This window comes from Rana temporaria, chromosome 11, assembly GCF_905171775.1.
Source record: "Rana temporaria chromosome 11, aRanTem1.1, whole genome shotgun sequence".
In the NCBI taxonomy this organism is placed as follows: domain Eukaryota; kingdom Metazoa; phylum Chordata; class Amphibia; order Anura; family Ranidae; genus Rana; species Rana temporaria.
Window position 1 is genome coordinate 159992562 of NC_053499.1, and position 24290 is coordinate 160016851.

General features: G+C 51.4%; 1 protein-coding gene across 1 annotated transcript in view; it reads left to right on the plus strand.

Moving 5' to 3' along the window:
• Positions 1-4841: 4841 nt before the first annotated feature.
• Positions 4842-24290, plus strand: part of PHLPP2 (PH domain and leucine rich repeat protein phosphatase 2) — a 43111-nt gene continuing 23662 nt past the window's right edge. Inside the window, exons 1-4 of the mRNA XM_040329568.1 lie at positions 4842-4968; positions 14746-14990; positions 17315-17448; positions 22970-23160. Coding sequence (XP_040185502.1) covers positions 4864-4968; positions 14746-14990; positions 17315-17448; positions 22970-23160 — 675 coding nt within the window. The 5' untranslated portion in view covers positions 4842-4863. The remainder of the gene's footprint in view (positions 4969-14745; positions 14991-17314; positions 17449-22969; positions 23161-24290) is intronic.

Below are 24290 nucleotides of genomic sequence, written 5' to 3' on the forward strand. Positions count from 1 at the left end.
ACAGCCAATTACAGATCGCCGCGAACGGCCAATCAGAGTGGCCGTTTGCGATGCGATCTGTGCGGCCAATGAGAGATGATCTCATATGTAAACATATGAGATCATCTCTCATTGCCGTTTTACACAGAGACAGCGGTGCTGTCTCTGGAGAGGAGACCGATCTGTGTCTCTTGTACATAGAGACACAGATCAGTCACCCCCCCCCTCCACATACAGTTAGAACACTATACAGGGATACATTTAACCCCTTCCTCGCCCCCTAGTGTTAACCCCTTCAATGCCAGTCACATTTATACTGTAATTAGTGCATATTTATAGCACTGATCGCAGTATAAATGTGAATGGCGCCAAAAATGTGTCCGATGTGTCCGCCATAACGTTGCAGTCCCAATAAAAATCGCAGATTGTCACCATTTCTAGTAAAAAAAAAATAATAATAATAATGCTGTCCCCTATTTTGTAAGCGCTATAAACCAGTCGCTTATTGCGAATTTTTGGTAAAAAAAAAAAAAAAAAAATGTAGAAGAATACGTATCGGCCTAAACTGAGAAAAAAAATGTGTTTTTTTTTTTTAAAATTGGGATATTTATTATAGCAAGAAGTAAAAAATATTGTTTTCTTTTCAAAATTGTCGCACTTTTTTGTTCATAGCGCAAAAAATAAAAACCGCACAGGCGATCAAATACCACCAAAAGAAAGCTCCACTTGTAGGGAAAAAAGGACGTCAATTTTGTTTGGGAGCCACGTCGCACGACCGCGCAATTGTTAGTTAAAGCGACGCAGTGCCGGAAGCTGAAATTTCACCTGGGCAGGAGGGGGGTATACAGGTGGTTCTCAAAAAATTAGCATATTGTGATAAAGTTCATTATTTTCTGTAATGTACTGATAAACATTAGACTTTCATATATTTTAGATTCATTACACACAACTGAAGTAGTTCAAGCCTTTTTATTGTTTTAATATTGATGATTTTGGCATACAGCTCATGAAAACCCAAAATTCCTATCTCAAAAAATTAGCATATCATGAAAAGGTTCTCTAAACGAGCTCTTAACCTAATCATCTGAATCAACTAATTAACTCTAAACACCTGCAAAAGATTCCTGAGGCTTTTAAAAACTCCCAGCCTGGTTCATTACTCCAAACCGCAATCATGGGTAAGACTGCCGACCTGACTGCTGTCCAGAAGGCCATCATTGACACCCTCAAGCAAGAGGGTAAGACACAGAAATAAATTTCTGAACGAATAGGCTGTTCCCAGAGTGCTGTATCAAGGCACCTCAGTGGGAAGTCTGTGGGAAGGAAAAAGTGTGGCAGAAAACGCTGCACAACGAGAAGAGGTGACCGGACCCTGAGGAAGATTGTGGAGAAGGACCGATTCCAGACCTTGGGGGACCTGCGGAAGCAGTGGACTGAGTCTGGAGTAGAAACATCCAGAGCCACCGTGTACAGGAAATGGGCTACAGGTGCCGCATTCCCCAGGTCAAGCCACTTTTGAACCAGAAACAGCGGCAGAAGCGCCTGACCTGGGCTACAGAGAAGCAACACTGGACTGTTGCTCAGTGGTCCAAAGTACTTTTTTCGGATGAAAGCAAATTTTGCATGTCATTCGGTAATCAAGGTGCCAGAGTCTGGAGGAAGACTGGGGAGAGGGAAATGCCAAAATGCCTGAAGTCCAGTGTCAAGTACCCACAGTCAGTGATGGTCTGGGGTGCCATGTCAGCTGCTGGTGTTGGTCCACTGTGTTTTATCAAGGGCAGGGTGAATGCAGCTAGCTATCAGGGGATTTTGGAGCACTTCATGCTTCCATCTGCTGAAAAGCTTTATGGAGATGAAGATTTCATTTTTCAGCACGACCTGGCACCTGCTCACAGTGCCAAAACCACTGGTAAATGGTTTACTGACCATGGTATTACTGTGCTCAATTGGCCTGCCAACTCTCCTGACCTGAACCCCATAGAGAATCTGTGGGATATTGGGAAGAGAAAGTTGAGAGACGCAAGACCCAACACTCTGGATGAGCTTAAAGCGGGGGTTCACCCTTAGAGGGCACTTTTTCCCCTTAGCTTCCTGCTCGTTTTCTCTAGGGGAATCGGCTATTTGTTTTAAAATATGTGCAGTACTTACCCGTTTACGAGATGCATCCTCTCCGTCGCTTCCGGGTATGGGCTTCGGGAATGGGCGTTCCTTCTTGATTGACAGTCTTCCGAGAGGCTTCCGACGGTCGCATCCATCGCGTCACGATTTTCCGAAAGAAGCCGAACGTCGGTGCGCAGGCGCAGTATAGAGCCGCACCGACGTTCGGCTTCTTTCGGCTACGAGTGACGCGATGGATGCGATCGTCGGAAGCCTCTCGGAAGAATGTCAATCAAGAAGGAACGCCCGCTCCCGAAGACCCATACCCGGAAGCGACGGAAGAAGATGCAGCTCGAAAACGGGTAAGTACTGCTCATATTTTAATACAAATAGCCGATTCCCCTAGACCGAACGAGCAGGAAGCTAAGGGGAGAAAAAAAAAAATTTAACAAATGGGTGAACTCCCGCTTTAAGGCCGCTACCGAAGCATCCTGGGCCTCCATAACACCTCAGCAGTGCCACAGGCTGATTGCCTCCATGCCACGCCGCATTGAAGCAGTCATTTCTGCAAAAGGATTCCCGACTAAGTATTGAGTGCATAACTGAACATAATTAATTGAAGGTTGACTTTTTTTTTATTAAAAACACTTTTCTTTTATTGGTCGGATGAAATATGCTAATTTTTTGAGATAGGAATTTTGGGTTTTCATGAGCTGTATGCCAAAATCATCAATATTAAAACAATAAAAAGGCTTGAACTACTTCAGTTGTGTGTAATGAATCTAAAATATATGAAAGTCTAATGTTTATCAGTACATTACAGAAAATAATGAACTTTATCACAATATGCTAATTTTTTGAGAACCACCTGTATGTGCCCAGTAAGCAAGTGGTTAAAAAAGAAATATGGCTGTTGAAGTCCATGGTTTGAGAGACGGGGGCATCTCAATCTGCGATTCCGACATTGCTAAAAGCCAGGAAGTCTACTTTCTGCAAGGTCTATCATCGAATGAGGGTGGAAGCCATAAGAATGACTCCAAGTGGAGTTTCTCTGTGGGACAAACCCTCTTCTTCCTACACTTGGGCCCGGACCAGCATTTGGCCCTCAGGATCATCAAATGCCAGGCTTTGGCCTTTTATATTCCGTTTCAGAAATCATTGGTCCCCAACCCTTTGCTTAAAACATTTTCACCGGGAGCCTCCCATGTAGTTTGCTGTTTGTTCACCAAGGTTTGGACACATTCCTCTTTTATTCTCACCAACAACCGCTGGTTTTCTGTTCACACATTCTGTAAATTCTACCAGGTGCACGCTATGGCGTCATATGACACCACCTTCCATCGCAAGGTCCTTCAGGTAGCTTTTGATGTGTAGACAGTCCCGTTTTTTTATCGGGCCTCTAAAAACACCCATACACACCATCGGACTTTGACAACAAACCTCCAACGGACCTGTTTTTGCGGAAAATCCGCCCACGTGTACGCTCCATCAGACAAACGCTTTCGGTTTTCATCTGACAAATGTTAGCTGTGCAAACAGACAAACTTTCCGGCAACAAAGAGAGTGGCCCAGATTCATTAAGATTTGCGCATAAATTACGAAGGCACAGGGCAAAGATTTTGCCCTGCGCCCCCGCAAATTTGCGCCGCTGCCCTCGATTCACGGAGCAGTAGCTCCGTAAATTGCGGGGGCGCGCCGGCAAATTTGCCCGGCGTAAGCGCGCGCAATTAAAATGATCCCGCTGGGAGCGGGAATCATTTAAATTAGGCGCGTTCCCGCGCCGATCGTAAAGCGCATGCGCCGTCGGGAAACTTTCCCGATGTGCATTGCAGCAAATGACGTCGCAAGGACGTCATTTGCTTCAAAGTGAACGACGTGAAATTCAAATTTCGCGACGCGGGAACGGCGGGTATACTTTAGCATTGGCTGCCCCTACTATTAGAAGGGGCAGCCTTACGCTAAACACGCCGTACGGAAACTACGTAACTTGCGTACGCAGGGCTCGCGCAACACTGTGAATTGGTGTTAGTATGCAATTTGCATACTATACACTGAGCACAATGGGAGTGCCCCCTAGCGGTCATCGCAAGAATGCAGCCTAAAATCTGCGTGGCATAAGAGCCACGCAGATTTTAGGCTGCAGTCGGCGTTACGATGTTCCTGAATCGGGAGCATTCGTAACGCCGGCGCAAGCAAGCAATTGCGCTGCGTAACTATGGTTACACAGGCGCAATTGCTCTCTGAATCCGGGCCATTGTACTGATGTTACTGTTTTTTTTTCGAATTTTTTTTTTTTTTCGAAATTGTTTTTTTTTTTGATGATTATGATGACATGATGATTTTTATATGTAAGAGTGAAGTGGGCAAGTAATACAAAAAAAAGGGGGTTAAATAGTCATTTAATTTTTTGGTGGGGGAGAGAGAAAGAGTAAAAATAATAATAATGTGGGAGACATTAGGAGACGATGATTGTCGCAGGACTGACTGGACATGACAACCAAGCCTCCCTCCCATGGCACTCCAGCTGTCGCGGTCGCTTCCGGCGCTCCTCTGACGTCGGGCGAAGGGCAGGGAGGCTGACAGGGTGCCCACCCGCCGTGCCCTCAGCAGACATGGCCGCCGCGGGCATAGAGGTACCTGCAGAATGGCTACTACGCAAGATGGGCGGAGACTTGTTGCAGATTGGCAGAGCGTGGGCTTCGCCGGCTCGCCATTGGTCGCTGCGCTCGGGCTGGGGGGCGGGGACGGCCTCCTGCTGTCATTCGTTCAGCGAGCGGAGCCGTGGAAATGGACGGCCGGAGGTCGGTGCCGGGACCCCCCGGGGAGGGAGGAGGAGGGCCTGAGCCCAACCGGACCAACGGAGCCAGGGGGGCCGCCATCCGAGTGCTGAAGGTGAGGACCGGAGACCGGGCACTGCCAGTCCGCGACACCCACCCGGCCATGTGTGCCAATAATATACTCCATGTACTATATATATCTATTCTATAGACACCGATCTATTCTATATACTAAGATCTATTCTGTATACACCTGTATACTGGGATCTATTCTATATACACCTGTATACTATATTTATATTCTATATACACCTGTATACTGAGATCTATTCTATATACACCTGTATACTGGGATCTATTCTGTATATACACCTGTATACTGGGATCTATTCTATATACACCTGTATACTGAGATCTATTCTATATACACCTGTATACTGGGATCTATTCTGTATATACACCTGTATACTGAGATCTATTCTATATACACCTGTATACTGGGATCTATTCTATATACACCTGTATACTGAGATCTATTCTATATATACACCTGTATACTGAGATCTATTCTATATACACCTGTATACTGGGATCTATTCTATGTACACCTGTATACTGGGATCTATTCTATATACACCTGTATACTGGGATCTATTCTATGTACACCTGTATACTGGGATCTATTCTGTATACACCTGTATACTGAGATCTATTCTATATACACCTGTATACCGAGATCTATTCTATATACACCTGTATACTGGGATCTATTCTATATACACCTGTATACTGGGATCTATTCTATGTACACCTGTATACTGGGATCTATTCTATATACACCTGTATACTGGGATCTATTCTATGTACACCTGTATACTGGGATCTATTCTGTATACACCTGTATACTGAGATCTATTCTATATACACCTGTATACCGAGATCTATTCTATATACACCTGTATACTGGGATCTATTCTATATACACCTGTATACTGGGATCTATTCTATATACACCTGTATACTGAGATCTATTCTATATACACCTGTATACTGAGATCTATTCTGTATACTGGGATCTATTCTGTATACTGGGATCTATTCTGTATACTGAGATCTATTCTATATATACACCTGTATACTGAGATCTATTCTATATATATACACCTGTATACTGAGATCTATTCTGTATACTGGGATCTATTCTGTATACTGAGATCTATTCTATATACACCTGTATACTGGGATCTATTCTGTATACTGAGATCTATTCCATATACACCTGTATACTGGGATCTATTCTATATACACCTGTATACTGAGATCTATTCTATATACACCTGTATACTGAGATCTATTCTATATACACCTGTATACTGGGATCTATTCTATGTACACCTGTATACTGAGATCTATTCTATATACACCTGTATACTGGGATCTATTCTATATACACCTGTATACTGAGATCTATTCTGTATACTGGGATCTATTCTATATACACCTGTAGAGGTGAGAGGTGTTGAGATCCCCGTCCTATACCTGTGTACAGGTGTTCCTGAGCCCGGAGACGCTTGTACGTGTGTAGCGGGGTTATTTGTAGTGGAGGCTCCAGCTCTGTCATAGACACTGTAATGTACCTGTATATACCTGTAATATACCTGTATATATCGGGATATTACATGTAGTTTAATGGAGGCTTCCCCTCCCTCTTATTCTATGACACCGGCTGAAGGGGCGTGACTTAGCCCGTGACTGGCAGAAATCCGAGCAAAAGTTCAGCCCGAACAATCGCCTGTTCTGCGAACACCCCCGAATTTGCAGGGCGCTTTCGGTGGGTGTTCGCCTCACCGATCACCCTGCAATGCGCTGCGCGCTGCACAGTGCATACTAAGCCGTGATTGGGCAAAGCTTCGCCCAATCAGAGCGCAGTGAATAGCTGGTTGTTAAGGAGCAGGCCCGGGAAGCCGACTGCAGAGTCCTTAGCAACCGATGAGCCAACAGCTGTCAATGGGCTTCCTTGCTGACAGCTGAATAAATAAAAAAATGGCGTGCCCCCTCCCCCCCCCATCCATACCAGGCCCTTCGGGTCTCGTTTGGATCTTAAAGGGGAACCCCACTCCAGAATAAAATAAAAAAAGTTGCGTGGGAACCCTACGTAAAGTAAAATTCCTTTAAATCTAGTGCCTGGGGGTGCCCGTAGTTTGCCTGTACAGTGCCCGTTGACGCGGCGTGTCCTGAGCCGGGCGGGTTCTCTTATCGCAGTATTTGCTAATTGTCGGAATATTGAACCGGGACAGCTCTGTGATTGGTTGATGACCTTTGTACTCTTTGTGGCCGATAAGCTCCCGTTGTTTCTCTTTTATGGTGTGAGTGTTACACTTCCAATGATTAAAATCTTGTAATCAGCCGGCTGATAGCTCAGATCTACGGTGACCCCCGGGGGTGTGGGGGACCCTGATGAATGGGGCTCCTCTGGTGGGGGGGACCCTGATGAATGGGGCTCCTCTGGTGGGGGGACCCTGATGAATGGGGCTCCTCTGGTGGGGGGACCCTGATGAATGGTGCTCCTCTGGTGGGGGATCCTGATGAATGGGGCTCCTCTATTGGGGGATCCTGATGAATGGGGCTCCTCTATTGGGGGATCCTGATGAATGGGGCTCCTCTGGTGGGGGACCCTGATGAATGGGGCTCCTCTAGTAGGGGGACCCTGATGAATGGGGCTCCTCTGGTGGGGGACCCTGATGAATGGAGCTCCTCTGGTAGGGGGACCCTGATGAATGGGGCTCCTCTATTGGGGGATCCTGATGAATGGGGCTCCTCTATTGGGGGATCCTGATGAATGGGGCTCCTCTGGTGGGGGATCCTGATGAATGGGTTTTCTCTAGTGGGGGATCCTGATGAATGGGGCTCCTCTAGTGGGGGATCCTGATGAATGGGGCTCCTCTGGTGGGGGATCCTGATGAATGGGGCTCCTCTGGTAGGGGGACCCTGATGAATGGGGCTCCTCTGGTAGGGGGACCCTGATGAATGGGTTTTCTCTAGTAGGGGGACCCTAATGAATGGGGCTCCTCTGGTGGGGGACCCTGATGAATGGGGCTCCTCTGGTGGGGGACCCTGATGAATGGGGCTCCTCTGGTGGGGGATCCTGATGAATGGGGCTCCTCTAGTAGGGGGACCCTGATGAATGGAGCTCCTCGGGTAGGGGGACCCTGATGAATGGTGCTCCTCTATTGGGGGATCCTGATGAATGGGGCTCCTCTATTGGGGGATCCTGATGAATGGGGCTCCTCTATTGGGGGATCCTGATGAATGGGGCTCCTCTGGTGGGGGATCCTGATGAATGGGGCTCCTCTAGTAAGGGGGACCCTGATGAATGGAGCTCCTCTGGTAGGGGGACCCTGATGAATGGAGCTCCTCTGGTAGGGGGACCCTGATGAATGGGGCTCCTCTGGTGGGGGATCCTGATGAATGGGGCTCCTCTGGTGGGGGGATCCTGATGAATGGGGCTCCTCTGGTGGGGGGATCCTGATGAATGGGGCTCCTCTGGTAGGGGGACCCTGATGAATGGGGCTCCTCTATTGGGGGATCCTGATGAATGGGGCTCCTCTATTGGGGGATCCTGATGAATGGGGCTCCTCTGGTGGGGGATCCTGATGAATGGGGCTCCTCTAGTAGGGGGACCCTGATGAATGGAGCTCCTCTGGTGGGGGGACCCTGATGAATGGGGCTCCTCTGGTGGGGGATCCTGATGAATGGGGCTCCTCTATTGGGGGATCCTGATGAATGGGGCTCCTCTGGTGGGGGGATCCTGATGAATGGGGCTCCTCTGGTGGGGGGACCCTGATGAATGGGGCTCCTCTATTGGGGGATCCTGATGAATGGGGCTCCTCTGGTGGGGGACCCTGATGAATGGGGCTCCTCTAGTAGGGGGACCCTGATGAATGGGGCTCCTCTGGTGGGGGACCCTGATGAATGGAGCTCCTCTGGTAGGGGGACCCTGATGAATGGGGCTCCTCTATTGGGGGATCCTGATGAATGGGGCTCCTCTATTGGGGGATCCTGATGAATGGGGCTCCTCTGGTGGGGGATCCTGATGAATGGGTTTTCTCTAGTGGGGGATCCTGATGAATGGGGCTCCTCTAGTGGGGGATCCTGATGAATGGGGCTCCTCTGGTGGGGGATCCTGATGAATGGGGCTCCTCTGGTAGGGGGACCCTGATGAATGGGGCTCCTCTGGTAGGGGGACCCTGATGAATGGGTTTTCTCTAGTAGGGGGACCCTAATGAATGGGGCTCCTCTGGTGGGGGACCCTGATGAATGGGGCTCCTCTGGTGGGGGACCCTGATGAATGGGGCTCCTCTGGTGGGGGATCCTGATGAATGGGGCTCCTCTTGTAGGGGGACCCTGATGAATGGAGCTCCTCGGGTAGGGGGACCCTGATGAATGGTGCTCCTCTATTGGGGGATCCTGATGAATGGGGCTCCTCTATTGGGGGATCCTGATGAATGGGGCTCCTCTATTGGGGGATCCTGATGAATGGGGCTCCTCTGGTGGGGGATCCTGATGAATGGGGCTCCTCTAGTAAGGGGGACCCTGATGAATGGGGCTCCTCTGGTAGGGGGACCCTGATGAATGGAGCTCCTCTGGTAGGGGGACCCTGATGAATGGGGCTCCTCTGGTGGGGGATCCTGATGAATGGGGCTCCTCTGGTGGGGGGATCCTGATGAATGGGGCTCCTCTGGTGGGGGGATCCTGATGAATGGGGCTCCTCTGGTGGGGGGACCCTGATGAATGGGGCTCCTCTATTGGGGGATCCTGATGAATGGGGCTCCTCTATTGGGGGATCCTGATGAATGGGGCTCCTCTGGTGGGGGATCCTGATGAATGGGGCTCCTCTAGTAGGGGGACCCTGATGAATGGGGCTCCTCTGGTGGGGGGACCCTGATGAATGGGGCTCCTCTGGTGGGGGATCCTGATGAATGGGGCTCCTCTATTGGGGGATCCTGATGAATGGGGCTCCTCTGGTGGGGGGATCCTGATGAATGGGGCTCCTCTGGTGGGGGGACCCTGATGAATGGGGCTCCTCTATTGGGGGATCCTGATGAATGGGGCTCCTCTGGTGGGGGGACCCTGATGAATGGGGCTCCTCTGGTGGGGGACCCTGATGAATGGAGCTCCTCTGGTGGGGGGACCCTGATGAATGGGGCTCCTCTGGTGGGGGATCCTGATGAATGGGGCTCCTCTATTGGGGGATCCTGATGAATGGGGTTCCTCTATTGGGGGATCCTGATGAATGGGGCTCCTCTGGTGGGGGATCCTGATGAATGGGGCTCCTCTAGTAGGGGGACCCTGATGAATGGGGCTCCTCTGGTGGGGGACCCTGATGAATGGAGCTCCTCTGGTAGGGGGACCCTGATGAATGGGGCTCCTCTGGTGGGGGATCCTGATGAATGGAGCTCCTCTGGTGGGGGATCCTGATGAATGGGGCTCCTCTATTGGGGGATCCTGATGAATGGGGCTCCTCTGGTGGGGGATCCTGATGAATGGGTTTTCTCTAGTGGGGGATCCTGATGAATGGGGCTCCTCTAGTGGGGGATCCTGATGAATGGGGCTCCTCTGGTGGGGGATCCTGATGAATGGGGCTCCTCTGGTAGGGGGACCCTGATGAATGGGGCTCCTCTGGTAGGGGGACCCTGATGAATGGGTTTTCTCTAGTAGGGGGACCCTAATGAATGGGGCTCCTCTGGTGGGGGACCCTGATGAATGGGGCTCCTCTGGTGGGGGACCCTGATGAATGGGGCTCCTCTGGTGGGGGATCCTGATGAATGGGGCTCCTCTAGTAGGGGGACCCTGATGAATGGAGCTCCTCGGGTAGGGGGACCCTGATGAATGGGGCTCCTCTATTGGGGGATCCTGATGAATGGGGCTCCTCTATTGGGGGATCCTGATGAATGGGGCTCCTCTATTGGGGGATCCTGATGAATGGGGCTCCTCTGGTGGGGGATCCTGATGAATGGGGCTCCTCTAGTAAGGGGGACCCTGATGAATGGAGCTCCTCTGGTAGGGGGACCCTGATGAATGGAGCTCCTCTGGTAGGGGGACCCTGATGAATGGAGCTCCTCTGGTGGGGGATCCTGATGAATGGGGCTCCTCTGGTGGGGGGATCCTGATGAATGGGGCTCCTCTGGTAGGGGGACCCTGATGAATGGGGCTCCTCTATTGGGGGATCCTGATGAATGGGGCTCCTCTGTTGGGGGGTCCTGATGAATGGGGCTCCTCTGGTGGGGGATCCTGATGAATGGGGCTCCTCTAGTAGGGGGACCCTGATGAATGGAGCTCCTCTGGTGGGGGGACCCTGATGAATGGGGCTCCTCTGGTGGGGGATCCTGATGAATGGGGCTCCTCTATTGGGGGATCCTGATGAATGGGGCTCCTCTGGTGGGGGGATCCTGATGAATGGGGCTCCTCTGGTGGGGGGACCCTGATGAATGGGGCTCCTCTATTGGGGGATCCTGATGAATGGGGCTCCTCTGGTGGGGGGACCCTGATGAATGGGGCTCCTCTGGTGGGGGACCCTGATGAATGGAGCTCCTCTGGTGGGGGGACCCTGATGAATGGAGCTCCTCTGGTGGGGGGACCCTGATGAATGGGGCTCCTATGGTGGGGGGACCCTGATAAATGGGGCTCCTCTGGTGGGGGGATCCTGATGAATGGGGCTCCTCTGGTGGGGGGACCCTGATCAATGGGGCTCCTCTGGCGGGGGGACCCTGATCAATGGGGCTCCTCTGGCGGGGGGACCCTGATCAATGGGGCTCCTCTGGTGAGGGACCCTGATGAATGGGGCTCCTCTGGTGGGGGGACCCTGATGAATGGAGCTCCTCTGGTGGGGGGACCCTGATGAATGGAGCTCCTCTGGTGGGGGATCCTGATGAATGGGGCTCCTCTGGTAGGGGGACCCTGATGAATGGGGCTCCTCTGGTGGGGGGGGACCCTGATGAATGGGGCTCCTCTGGTGGGGGGGGACCCTGATGAATGGGGCTCCTCTGGTGGGGGGGGACCCTGATGAATGGGGCTCCTCTGGTGGGGGGGGACCCTGATGAATGGGGCTCCTCTGGTGGGGGATCCTGATGAATGGGGCTCCTCTGGTGGGGGACCCTGATGAATGGTGCTCCTCTGGTGGCGGACCCTGATGAATGGGGCTCCTCTGGTGGGGGATCATGATGGTGGGGGACCCTGATGAATGGGGCTCCTCTGGTGGGGGATCCTGATGAATGGGGCTCCTCTGGTGGGGGGACCCTGATGAATCGGGCTCCTCTATTGGGGGATCCTGATGAATGGGGCTCCTCTGGTGGGGGGGGACCCTGATGAATGGGGCTCCTCTGGTGGGGGGGGGACCCTGATGAATGGGGCTCCTCTGGTGGGGGATCCTGATGAATGGGGCTCCTCTGGTGGGGGACCCTGATGAATGGGGCTCCTCTGGTGGCGGACCCTGATGAATGGTGCTCCTCTGGTGGCGGACCCTGATGAATGGGGCTCCTCTGGTGGGGGATCATGATGGTGGGGGACCCTGATGAATGGGGCTCCTCTGGTGGGGGATCCTGATGAATGGGGCTCCTCTGGTGGGGGGACCCTGATGAATCGGGCTCCTCTATTGGGGGATCCTGATGAATGGGGCTCCTCTAGTGGGGGATCCTGATGAATGGGGCTCCTCTGGTGGGGGGACCCTGATGAATGGAGCTCCTCTGATGGGGGATCCTGATGAATGGGGCTCCTCTGGTGGGGGGACCCTGGTGTGTGAGGTCAGTTGATGGGGCTTAGGGTGACCTCCCCTCCCCCCCTCGATGACTCTTCTCGAGGACTTGTCCCGTGACGATGGCATTTTGTTGACAAGCTTTATATCCTTCCCTTTTATTGCGCCTTACTAAAGCCAAAGGCGAGACGCGGAGCTGTAATAAATGTAATCCCGCCGGGGACTTGTGATCCCGGGAGAGGTGAGGGCGGGGCTGCTGTTAGAAATCATGGGGGCCCCGTACAGCCTAAAAGGCAGCCCCCCTAAAATTATTATTAGCGGACATAACAGAGAACCTGCGTAATAGAACAGGGAGGGGCCCGGAGCGGGGAAACAACGCCTCAGGTCCGTGTCTCTCCCTGCAGCAGCTGAAGGCCGGTGGGAGGGAGAGAAACCGGCTTTTAGCTGCTGCAGGGAGAGACACAGGGCATATTTCTGTAAATTCCCCTCCGATTCACCACACCGATTACTCCTGCTGTTCAGGCCCCTCTGTGTGCCGGGGCACCCTACAAAAGGACTGGTGCCCCCCCCCCCCCTATCAGCGGCCCTGGGTTGGGGGGGGGGGGCCTGAATCTACAACCAATGCCAATAGAAGTCCCTAGATCAGCCCGATGGCCCAGGTTTCGGAACTCTTCCAAAAAACAGGGGCCCCTCCCGAGGGCCAGAGGTCTCCCAATCTTTGTATGGTGGAACCAGGAGAGTCAAACAATCGCCAAGTTTTTTTGTTTTTTTTACCAAAGATGTAGAGCCGAGGGTTTCAAAACCTTCTACTGTCCTTCAGACTTTAGGGGGCCGGAATGTGGCCAATGTGAGAAGAAAATGTCCTGACATTAGTGTGAGCAAACAATGCCCCATCGTTGGTGTCAGTGGGAGGAATAGTGTCCCATCATTGGTGTCAGTGGGAGGAATAGTGTCCCATCATTGGTGTCAGTGGGAGGAATAGTGTCCCATCGTTGGTGTCAGTGGGAGGAATAGTGCCGTAAAAGGGGAGGTGCTTCCCTGATGTCTCCTAATCTGAGTCCTGACATTACAGAAAGTCCATGAGCCTCATTAATCGCACATTTCTAGATATTGAATTAATATATAACCGGATTAAACGCTGATCTTTTATTATCTTTTGGTGATTGAAGTCCTGTGATCACCTGATTGGTGGATGGAGGGGTTAAAGTCCAGTGCTGGGGGTGCCTGATGGACTTTTCTATTGATTCTTATAAAGAAAAAATAACATCTTAGAATTGTCTGTGAATATGGAGCCCTTCTATGAGGCGGCTCCCCTCCCCCCCCCCCCCCCCCCGTTCACCTCGGGGCCACTGGACAGGTAACTGGGTGAGCGGTTAGGACTCGGCTCTGGATCTGGAGTCCAGTCCCATGAAGGAACGCTGTCTGCATAGAATGTGTATCTTCCCCTTGTCTGAAAATAGGGCAACCAAAGGAAACAAGTGGAGAACATACAAACACCATGCAGTGGGAAAAATAGTGTCCCATCATTGGTGTCAGTGAGAAGAATAGTGTCCCATCATTGGTGTCAGTGGGAGGAATAATGTCCCATCATTGGTGTCAGTGGGAGGAATAGTGTCCCGTCATTGGTGTCAGTGGGAGGAATAGTGTCCCATCATTGGTGTCAGTGGGAGGAATAGTGTCCCATCATTGGTGTCACTGGGAGGAATAGTGTCCCATCACTGGTGTCAGTGGGAGGAATAGTGTCCCATCATTGGTATCAGTGGGAGGAATAGTGTCTCATCATTGGTGTCAGTGGGAGGAATAGTGTCCCATCATTGGTGTCAGTGGGAGGAATAGTGTCCCATCATTGGTGTCAGTGGGAGGAATAGTGTCCCATCATTGGTGTCAGTGGGAGGAATAGTGTCCCACCATTGGTGTCAGTGGGAGGAATAGTGTCCCACCATTGGTGTCAGTGGGAGGAATAGTGTCCCATCATTGGTGTCAGTGGGAGGAATAGTGTCCCATCATTGTCCTAGGTTTTTGGCCAAGTGCAACATTGAATTTTTGATTTCACTGTTATGTATATACTTTACTTTATTATTTTGGAAATGTTTTTGAGGTCCGGCCCACCAATGACTTTTGGCCGCTTTTGTCCTTCTACAGAGGAATATGAAGCGTAGTACGAGTAAGAACTGCTTGACCCAGAGGTGCTGCCTGGGCTCCCGGGAGCGGGACTGGCTGAGGGAAGACCCGGACCGCGGCTGCGTCTTCGTCTTCGGATCGGATCACGGCGCCTCCTTTCCCGACCTCCATGTTGTGCTCTGTACTGTGGACACCGCGACCTCCGAGATCTGCTTATGTGAGGAAATGGAGAGTTTGTACATCCAGCTCCACGGGGACCTCGTCAGGTGAGACCTCCGGATCTGACCACTTCAGCTCCGGGAGATTTACCCCCTCCCGCCCCCCCTCTTCATGACCAGGGCACCGCTCTACTTTAACCAATTCCCGCCCAAGGACGTCATATGACGTCCTGGACTTTGTGCGGTGATATCTGAATGATGGGTGGAGCTACAAGCTATCCTTCGGATATCCATCTCTTCAGCCGGCGATCCTGCGCACCATAAGAACAATCATAGCGGCAGTTCCACCGCTTGATCGTTCTTATAGGCGGCGGGAGCGGACATCCCCCGTCCCCCCCCCCTCCCGCTGCCATCCGGTGCTTCTCCGGGCTCTCCCGTGCCATCGGAGACCCGGAGAAACCATCTGCCGGCACCGGATGGGAGGCATAGAGATGACCGGTGACCAAATGGTTAAGGACCTTGCCCCTTTTTGCGATTCGGCACTGCGTCGCTTTAACTGACAATTGCGCGGTCGTGCGACGCGGCTCCCAAACAAAATTGACAAGAAAAAAACTAGAGCGACAATATTGAAAAAAAAAACAATATTTTTTACTTTTTGCTATAATAAATATCCCCCAAAAAACATATAAAAAAAGTTTTTTCCTCAGTTTAGTCCGATACGCATTCTTCTACTTATTTTTGGTAAAAAGAAATCGCAATAAGCGTTTATCGGTTGGCTTGCGCAAAATTTATAGCGTTTACAAAATAGGGGATCGTTTTATGGCATTTTTATAAATTTTTGTTTTACTTCTAATGGCGGCGATCAGCGATTTATTTTTTATTTTTTTCGTGACTGCGACATTATGACGGACACTTCGGACAATTTTGACACATTTTTGGGACCATTGTCATTTTCACAGCAAAAAATGCATTTAAATTGCACTAATTACAGTGAAAATGACAATTGCAGTTTGGGAGTTAACCACAAGGGGGCGCTGAAGGGGTTAAGTGTGACCTCATGTGTGTTTACAACTGTAGGGGGGTGTGGCTGTAGGTGTGACGTCATCGATTGTGTTTCCCTATAAAAGGGAACACATGATCGATGACGCCACCACAGTGAAGAACGGGGAAGCTGTGTTTACACACAGCTCTCCCCGTTCTTCAGCTCCGGGGACCGATCGCGGGACTCCAGCGGCGATCGGGTCCCGGTCACAGAGCTTTGGCGCCCACGACCCACGGCTGGGTACTAGCACAGGACGTACCTGTACGTGCATGTGCCCGGCTGTGCCCTTCTGCCCACGTATGTCGGTGTGAAGGGGTCCTTAAGTGGTTAAAGCGGATGTGCCAGTATAAAAAAATATTAAAAACCAGCAGGTACAAATACTGCAGCTGCTGACTTTTAATATTAGGACACTTACCTGTCCCGGACTCCAGCGCCGTCCGCAGCAGAGGATGAGCGATCGCTCGTCTCTCTGCTGCTCCCCCCGCCATCCTCAGTGAGGGAACCAGGAAGTGAAGCGCTCCGGCTTCACTACCCTGTTCCCTACGGCGCATGCGCGAGTCGCGCTACGCCCGCTGATTGGCTCACACGCTGTGTGCTGGGAGCCGAGTCTTCCCAGCACACAACGGCGACAGACGGGAAGTCAGAAAAACCCGTCTTTTGCCCGTAGCGTGTGGCCGGAAGTGGGTGCAAATACCTGTCTTTAGACAGGTATCTGCACCCCCCTCCCCCCTGAAAGGTGTCAAATGTGACACCGGAGGGGGGGCGGGTTCCGATCAGCGCGAGTTCCACTTTAGGGTGGAGCTCCGCTTTAAGACGCCAATAATCCGGGAAGTGATGTCATGACTCCCGGGTCACTAGATCCTGAGACCCGAATGAAGCATCGGCTTTGTCCGGGTCTTCGGCCAGCCGGTGGACGTGCCGGGTGGTTGCTCGGATCTCCTGTTGGGACAGGTGAGCCCGGGCAAGCACCGGAAGGGGGGCGTCAAAATGGGGACAAGGTGTTTTGGGGTGAGGGGCATAGAATCCCCCCCCCCCACTGCACCCAACCCCCCCCCCCCATGTTGAGGGCATGTGGCCTTGTATGGTCGAGGAGGGGGGAGCCCTCGCTCCCCCCCCTCCCGTTTTCCTGACCTGCTGGGTTGCATGCTCAGGTAAGGGTCTGGTATGAGTTTTGGGGGGGACTCCACGCCGTTGGTATTTTTTTTGGTCTTGGGGAGGGGGGAATACATCTTCCTTTTGTTCAGGACCTGAACTGCACTTCTCCTGCCCCCCCCCAGCCCTAGGATTGTAAATGGAAAGCCCCGTGGTTCAAACAATAAAACCCGAAAAGCTGATTGTACTTCCATTGTCCTAAGGAAAGTGACTCTCTCTCTGGATCATTTCCTGACAGGAGGCTAGAACCCGAGGAGCGCCCCCTGCACATCATCTACAAGTACCTGTCAGACCTGGGATTCCGGGACCCCCTGAGGATACAAGAGGAGGCGGCCCACTCCGACCTCAGCTGCATGATCCGGTTTTATAGCGGTAAATTCTTTGAGTGCCAGAGGTGGGAACTAACCAGAAAGGCGGGCCTTAGACATTACATAGGGGGGAGGGGCCCAATATCCAACCAATCAGTCTTTGGTATGACCATGGGGGGGAGGGGGCACCAATATCCAACCAATCAGTCTGTGGTATGACCATGGGGGGGAGGGGCCCAATATCCAACCAATCAGTCTGTGGTATGACCATGGGGGGGGAGGGGCACCAATATCCAACCAATCAGTCTGTGGTATGACCATGGGGGAGAGGGCACCAATATCCAACCAATCAGTCTGTGGTATGACCATGGGGGGAGGGGGCCCAATATCCAACCAATCAGTCTGTGGTATGACCATGGGGGGGGGAGGGGGCCCAATATCCAACAAATCAGTCTGTGGTATGACCATGGGGGGGTGGGGCCCAATATCCAACCAATCAGTCTGTGGTATGACCATGGGGGAGAGGGCACCAATATCCAACCAATCAGTCTGTGGTATGACCATGGGCGGGAGGAGCCCAATATCCAACCAATCAGTCTGTGGTATGACCATAGGGGGGGAGGGGTCCCAATATCCAACCAATCAGTCTGTGGTATGACCATGGGGGGGAGGGGGCCCAATATCCAACCAATCAGTCTGTGGTATGACCATGGGGGGAGGGGGCCCAATATCCAACCAATCAGTCTGTGGTATGACCATGGGGGGGAGGAGGGGCCCAAGATCCAACCAATCAGTCTGTGGCCCAATATCCAACCAATCAGTCTGTGGTATGACCATGGGGGGGAGGGGGCCCAATATCCAACAAATCAGTCTGTGGTATCACCATGGGGGGGAGGAGCCCAATATCCAACCAATCAGTCTGTGGTATGACCATGGGGGGAGGGGGCCCAATATCCAACCAATCAGTCTGTGGTATGACCATGGGGGGGGGAGGGGGCCCAATATCCAACAAATCAGTCTGTGGTATGACCATGGGGGGGTGGGGCCCAATATCCAACCAATCAGTCTGTGGTATGACCATGGGGGGGAGGGGGCCCAATATCCAACAAATCAGTCTGTGGTATGACCATGGGGGGAGGGGGCCCAATATCCAACCAATCAGTCTGTGGTATGACCATGGGGGGGAGGAGGGGCCCAAGATCCAACCAATCAGTCTGTGGCCCAATATCCAACCAATCAGTCTGTGGTATGACCATGGGGGGGGAGGGGGCCCAATATCCAACAAATCAGTCTGTGGTATCACCATGGGGGGGAGGAGCCCAATATCCAACCAATCAGTCTGTGGTATGACCATGGGGGGAGGGGGCCCAATATCCAACCAATCAGTCTGTGGTATGACCATGGGGGGGGAGGGGGCCCAATATCCAACAAATCAGTCTGTGGTATGACCATGGGGGGGTGGGGCCCAATATCCAACCAATCAGTCTGTGGTATGACCATGGGGGGGAGGGGGCCCAATATCCAACAAATCAGTCTGTGGTATGACCATGGGGGGGGGGGAGGGGGCCCCAATTTCCAACCAATCAGTTTGTGGTGTGACCATGGGGGGGAGGGGGCCCAATATCCAACCAATCAGTCTGTGGTATGACCATGGGGTGGGGCCCAATATCCAACAAATCAGTCTGTGGTATGACCATGGGGGGGGGGCAATATCCAACCAATCAGTCTGTGGTATGACCATGAGGGGGGGCCCAATATCCAACCAATCAGTCTGTGGTATGACCATGGGGGGGGGGCCCAATATCCAACCAATCAGTCTGTGGTATGACCATGGGGGGGGGGGCCCAATATCCAACCAATCAGTCTGTGGTATGACCATGGGGGGGGGGCCCAATATCCAACCAATCAGTTTGTGGTAGGACCATGGGGGGGTAGGGGGCCCAATGTTCACCTTTTTGTAACATCTTCCCCCCATATTCAGGGTGTAGCATGTTACATATTCACCGGCCCCCACTCCCCCGTATTGACAGCTAGCAGGGGATCTCCTCCCCTCGCTAGCTGTCACAAGCTGAAGAAGAGGCTGCCGTGTGGGGACTCCGCCCACCTGCCCGCCCACGTCCTCCATTCACACTGTTCTGTGAATGGGAAAACTACAAGTACTGGCACCCTTTGCGGCGGTCGGCTTGTAGTTCTCAATGAACAACCAGGGGCGCTGTTGAGCTCTATGGTAGTTCCTTCATTCTTCCTGTCACCGTTTATCTGCCTGGCCGTATCAGACAGTCAGCAGGAGCGTGGCATTGCACCCCCCATCTGCTGATCATGGGCCGCAACGCTTTACAGGTCCCTAATATTAAAATAATAAACTCATCCTTTATCATAAGACACAGATACAATGTAGCGGAGTTCTTCCTGTGAGTCCTGAGTGCGGTGTCGTCCATACAGAGACGTCACGTAAGACACAGATACAATGTAGCGGAGTTCTTCCTGTGAGTCCTGAGTGCGGTGTCGTCCATACAGAGACGTCACGTAAGACACAGATACAATGTAGCGGAGTTCTTCCTGTGAGTCCTGAGTGCGGTGTCGTCCATACAGAGATGTCACGTAACACACAGATACAATGTAGCGGAGTTCTTCCTGTGAGTCCTGATTGCGGTGTCGTCCATACAGAGACGTCACGTAAGACACAGATACAATGTAGCGGAGTTCTTCCTGTGAGTCCTGATTGGCGGTGTCGTCCATACAGAGACGTCACGTAAGACACAGATACAATGTAGCGGAGTTCTTCCTGTGAGTCCTGAGTGCGGTGTCGTCCATACAGAGATGTCACGTAACACACAGATACAATGTAGCGGAGTTCTTCCTGTGAGTCCTGATTGCGGTGTCGTCCATAAAGAGACGTCACGTAAGACACAGATACAATGTAGCGGAGTTCTTCCTGTGAGTCCTGATTGCGGTGTCGTCCATACAGAGACGTCACGTAAGACATAGATAAAATGTAGCGGAGTTCTTCCTGTGAGTCCTGAGTGCGGTGTCGTCCATACAGAGATGTCACGTAACACACAGATACAATGTAGCGGAGTTCTTCCTGTGAGTCCTGAGTGCGGTGTCGTCCATACAGAGACGTCACGTAAGACACAGATACAATGTAGCGGAGTTCTTCCTGTGAGTCCTGAGTGCGGTGTCGTCCATACAGAGACGTCACGTAACACACAGATACAATGTAGCGGAGTTCTTCCTGTGAGTCCTGATTGCGGTGTCGTCTATACAGAGACGTCATGTAAGACACAGATACAATGTAGCGGAGTTCTTCCTGTGAGTCCTGATTGCGGTGTCGTCCATACAGAGACGTCACGTAAGACATAGATAAAATGTAGCGGAGTTATTTCTGTGAGTCCTGATTGCGGTGTCGTCCATACAGAGACGTCACGTAAGACACAGATACAATGTAGCGGAGTTCTTCCTGTGAGTCCTGATTGCGGCGTCATTCATACAAAGACGTCACGTAAGACACAGATACAATGTAGCGGAGTTCTTCCTGTGAGTCCTGATTGCGGTGTCGTCCATACAGAGACGTCACGTAAGACACAGATACAATGTAGCGGAGTTCTTCCTGTGAGTCCTGATTGCGGCGTCGTCCATACAAAGACGTCACGTAAGACACAGATACAATGTAGCGGAGTTCTTCCTGTGAGTCCTGATTGGCGGTGTCGTCCATGCAGAGACGTCACGTAAGACACAGATACAATGTAGCGGAGTTCTTCCTGTGAGTCCTGATTACGGTGTCGTCCATACAGAGACGTCACGTAAGACACAGATACAATGTAGCGGAGTTCTTCCTGTGAGTCCTGATTGCGGTGTCGTCCATACAGAGACGTCACGTAAGACACAGATACAATGTAGCGGAGTTCTTCCTGTGAGTCCTGATTACGGTGTCGTCCATACAGAGACGTCACGTAAGACACAGATACAATGTAGCGGAGTTCTTCCTGTGAGTCCTGATTGCGGTGTCGTCCATACAGAGACATCACGTAAGACACAGATACAATGTAGCGGAGTTCTTCCTGTGAGTCCTGAGTGCGGTGTCGTCCATAAAGAGACGTCACGTAAGACATAGATACAATGTAGCGGAGTTCTTCCTGTGAGTCCTGATTGGCGGTGTCGTCCATACAGAGACGTCACGTAAGACACAGATACAATGTAGCGGAGTTCTTCCTGTGAGTCCTGATTGCGGTGTCGTCCATACAGAGACGTCACGTAAGACACAGATACAATGTAGCGGAGTTCTTCCTGTGAGTCCTGATTGGCGGTGTCGTCCATACAGAGACGTCACGTAAGACACAGATACAATGTAGCGGAGTTCTTCCTGTGAGTCCTGAGTGCGGTGTCGTCCATACAGAGACGTCACGTAAGACACAGATACAATGTAGCGGAGTTCTTCCTGTGAGTCCTGATTGGCGGTGTCGTCCATACAGAGACGTCACGTAAGACACAGATACAATGTAGCGGAGTTCTTCCTGTGAGTCCTGAGTGCGGTGTCGTCCATACAGAGACGTCACGTAGGACACAGATACAATGTAGCGGAGTTCTTCCTGTGAGTCCTGATTGCGGTGTCGTCCATACAGAGACGTCACCTATTTCTCCCACTTGCACACACTTGGCTCAGAGCCCCGCACGCCTTTACAGCCAGCAGGTCCCGGGGCGTTCCTGTGCGTTCCTCACACCTTCGCATACTTATAAAATAAAATAAAAAAACGTTTCAGCAGGTGCTGCAGCGTCCGACAGCGAATGGCGGCGCTGACTCGACAAATAGGGGCCAATCACATGATCGTCCCCCGTAAACCTTTCACCGGCCTTTGCTGTCATTTTCCTTTGTTGTCAGCAGATGGGACACTAAGTTGAAGACACAACAATGTGGCAGATCAGGTTTGGGTTGTGTTGTTGGCAGTGTGTACAAAGTGTAGCACACAGAGCCGTGTTTCCTTGTCCCCGATCACACAGAGATCGATTGTAGACAGCAGAATAATCCTTCATTGTAGGTCCTGCCATCCGATGTCTATAATAGATCTATGACTGCACTGTGACGGCATGGACAGTCCGAAATCCAGGGTGCCCTGTGGGGATAATCATAGGTGTGTGCGCCCCAAAACACAAACACTCATGCGTGTGTGTGTATATATATTTAGCAACTTATTGCTACATTTAGAGGCGCCTCTCTTCTCTTTTATACCCTGTAAAAAAAAAATGCTTTGATATACAAGTGCTTTGGATTACAAGCATGTTTCTGGAACGAATTATCCTCGCAATCCGAGGTTTTACTGTACTTGCATATCAAAGCGAGTTTCCCCATTAAAGTCAATGGAAACAAAAATAATCTGATCCGCATTGACTTCAATAGCATGCAATACCGCATGCGACCAAAGGTGGTGGGGGGGGGGGCGCCGGAGAGCCTCGGAAACGTCCGGAAAGGCCCGAGGACACCTCGGCTGACCTCGGCAAACCTCGTTTTGAGAGACAATCCGAGGTTCCTATATGTGTGTGTGTGCGTCTCCTCTCACTGTACATATCAATGTTCTTCTTCTTTTCAGAGAAGCCGAGCTCCGTGGAGCAGTTGGACCGGATTTTGCTCTCGGGGGTCTTCAATGTACGGAAAGGGAAAATTCAGCTCCATAAATGGGCGGAGAGGCTGGTCGTTCTGTGCGGCACTTGCCTAATTGTCTCTTCTGTGAAGGACTGTCAGACGGGGAAGATGCACATTCTGCCCCTTGTGGGTGGCAAGGTGAGCCCGATGTACCCTGTGTGTATTATTATTACTTCATGAAGAGAACCTGTCACCAACGTGCCTTTGAGCCGTCTCAATCTCAGCTCTTCTGCGGTGGATCGCTCTTCATAGGGTCACCTCCTCACTGTCTGTTCCAACCCCCACCCGCGCCGGCACGCCACAACCACATGTATTCCACGCGGTTGTGGTGCAGCCCAGGAGCTAGGTGGGTGCGGCGGGCATTGGCAGATACTCTTTGGGCTAGTTTACACTTTGCTTCAAAACAAGGCTTCGGACAGGCTTTTTTAAAGCTCTCTGAATGGCAATCAAAGCTCCGGTCACTAAATAAAATGGTTGGCTTACAGTCCTGTTTACACCTTGATTTTGCTTTGCTTCAAAAATTATACCCGTGTCGCTTTAGTGGTGCTTCAAAGCCTCCATAGAAGTCTATGACAGAGCTCGCTTGAAGAACCACCAACGCATGCTTTTTGTATGTGTTTTTGATGCTTTGGTGGGGCTTCAGTGATACTTCATCTGTGATTAGGTGGTGCTTCAGTGGGGCTTTGATGATGCTTTGGTGGTGCTTTAATGATACTTTGGTGGTGCTTTAATGATACTTTGGTGGTGCTTCAATGATGCTTTGGTGGGGCTTCAGTGATACTTCATCGATGATTAGGTGGTTCTTCAGTGGGGCTTCAGCATTGCTTTATAGCTTCAGTAGGGCTTTGGTGGTTCTTCAGTGGGGCTTCAGTGATGCTTCGATAATGCTTTGGTAGTGTTTCAGTGGGCTTCAGTGATAGTTTGATGATGCTTCAGTGGGGCTTTAGTGATGCTTCGGTGATGCTTTGATGATGATTCAGTGTGGCTTCAGTGATGCTTGCGAGGTGCTTCCGTGGGGCTTCAATGATGCTTTGATGATGTTTCGTGATGCTGTGGGGCTTCGATGATGCTTTGGAGGTGCTTCAGTGGGGCTTTGATGATGCTTTGGTGGTGCTTCAGTGATGCTTTGATTATACTTCGGTGGGGCTTTGATGATGCTTCAGTGGTGCTTTGATGATGCTTTGGTGGTGCTTTAAGCAAGCTTTGCCACAGACTTCTATGGAAGCTTTGAAGACATTTTGAAGCACCACTAAAGCGACACGGGGGTA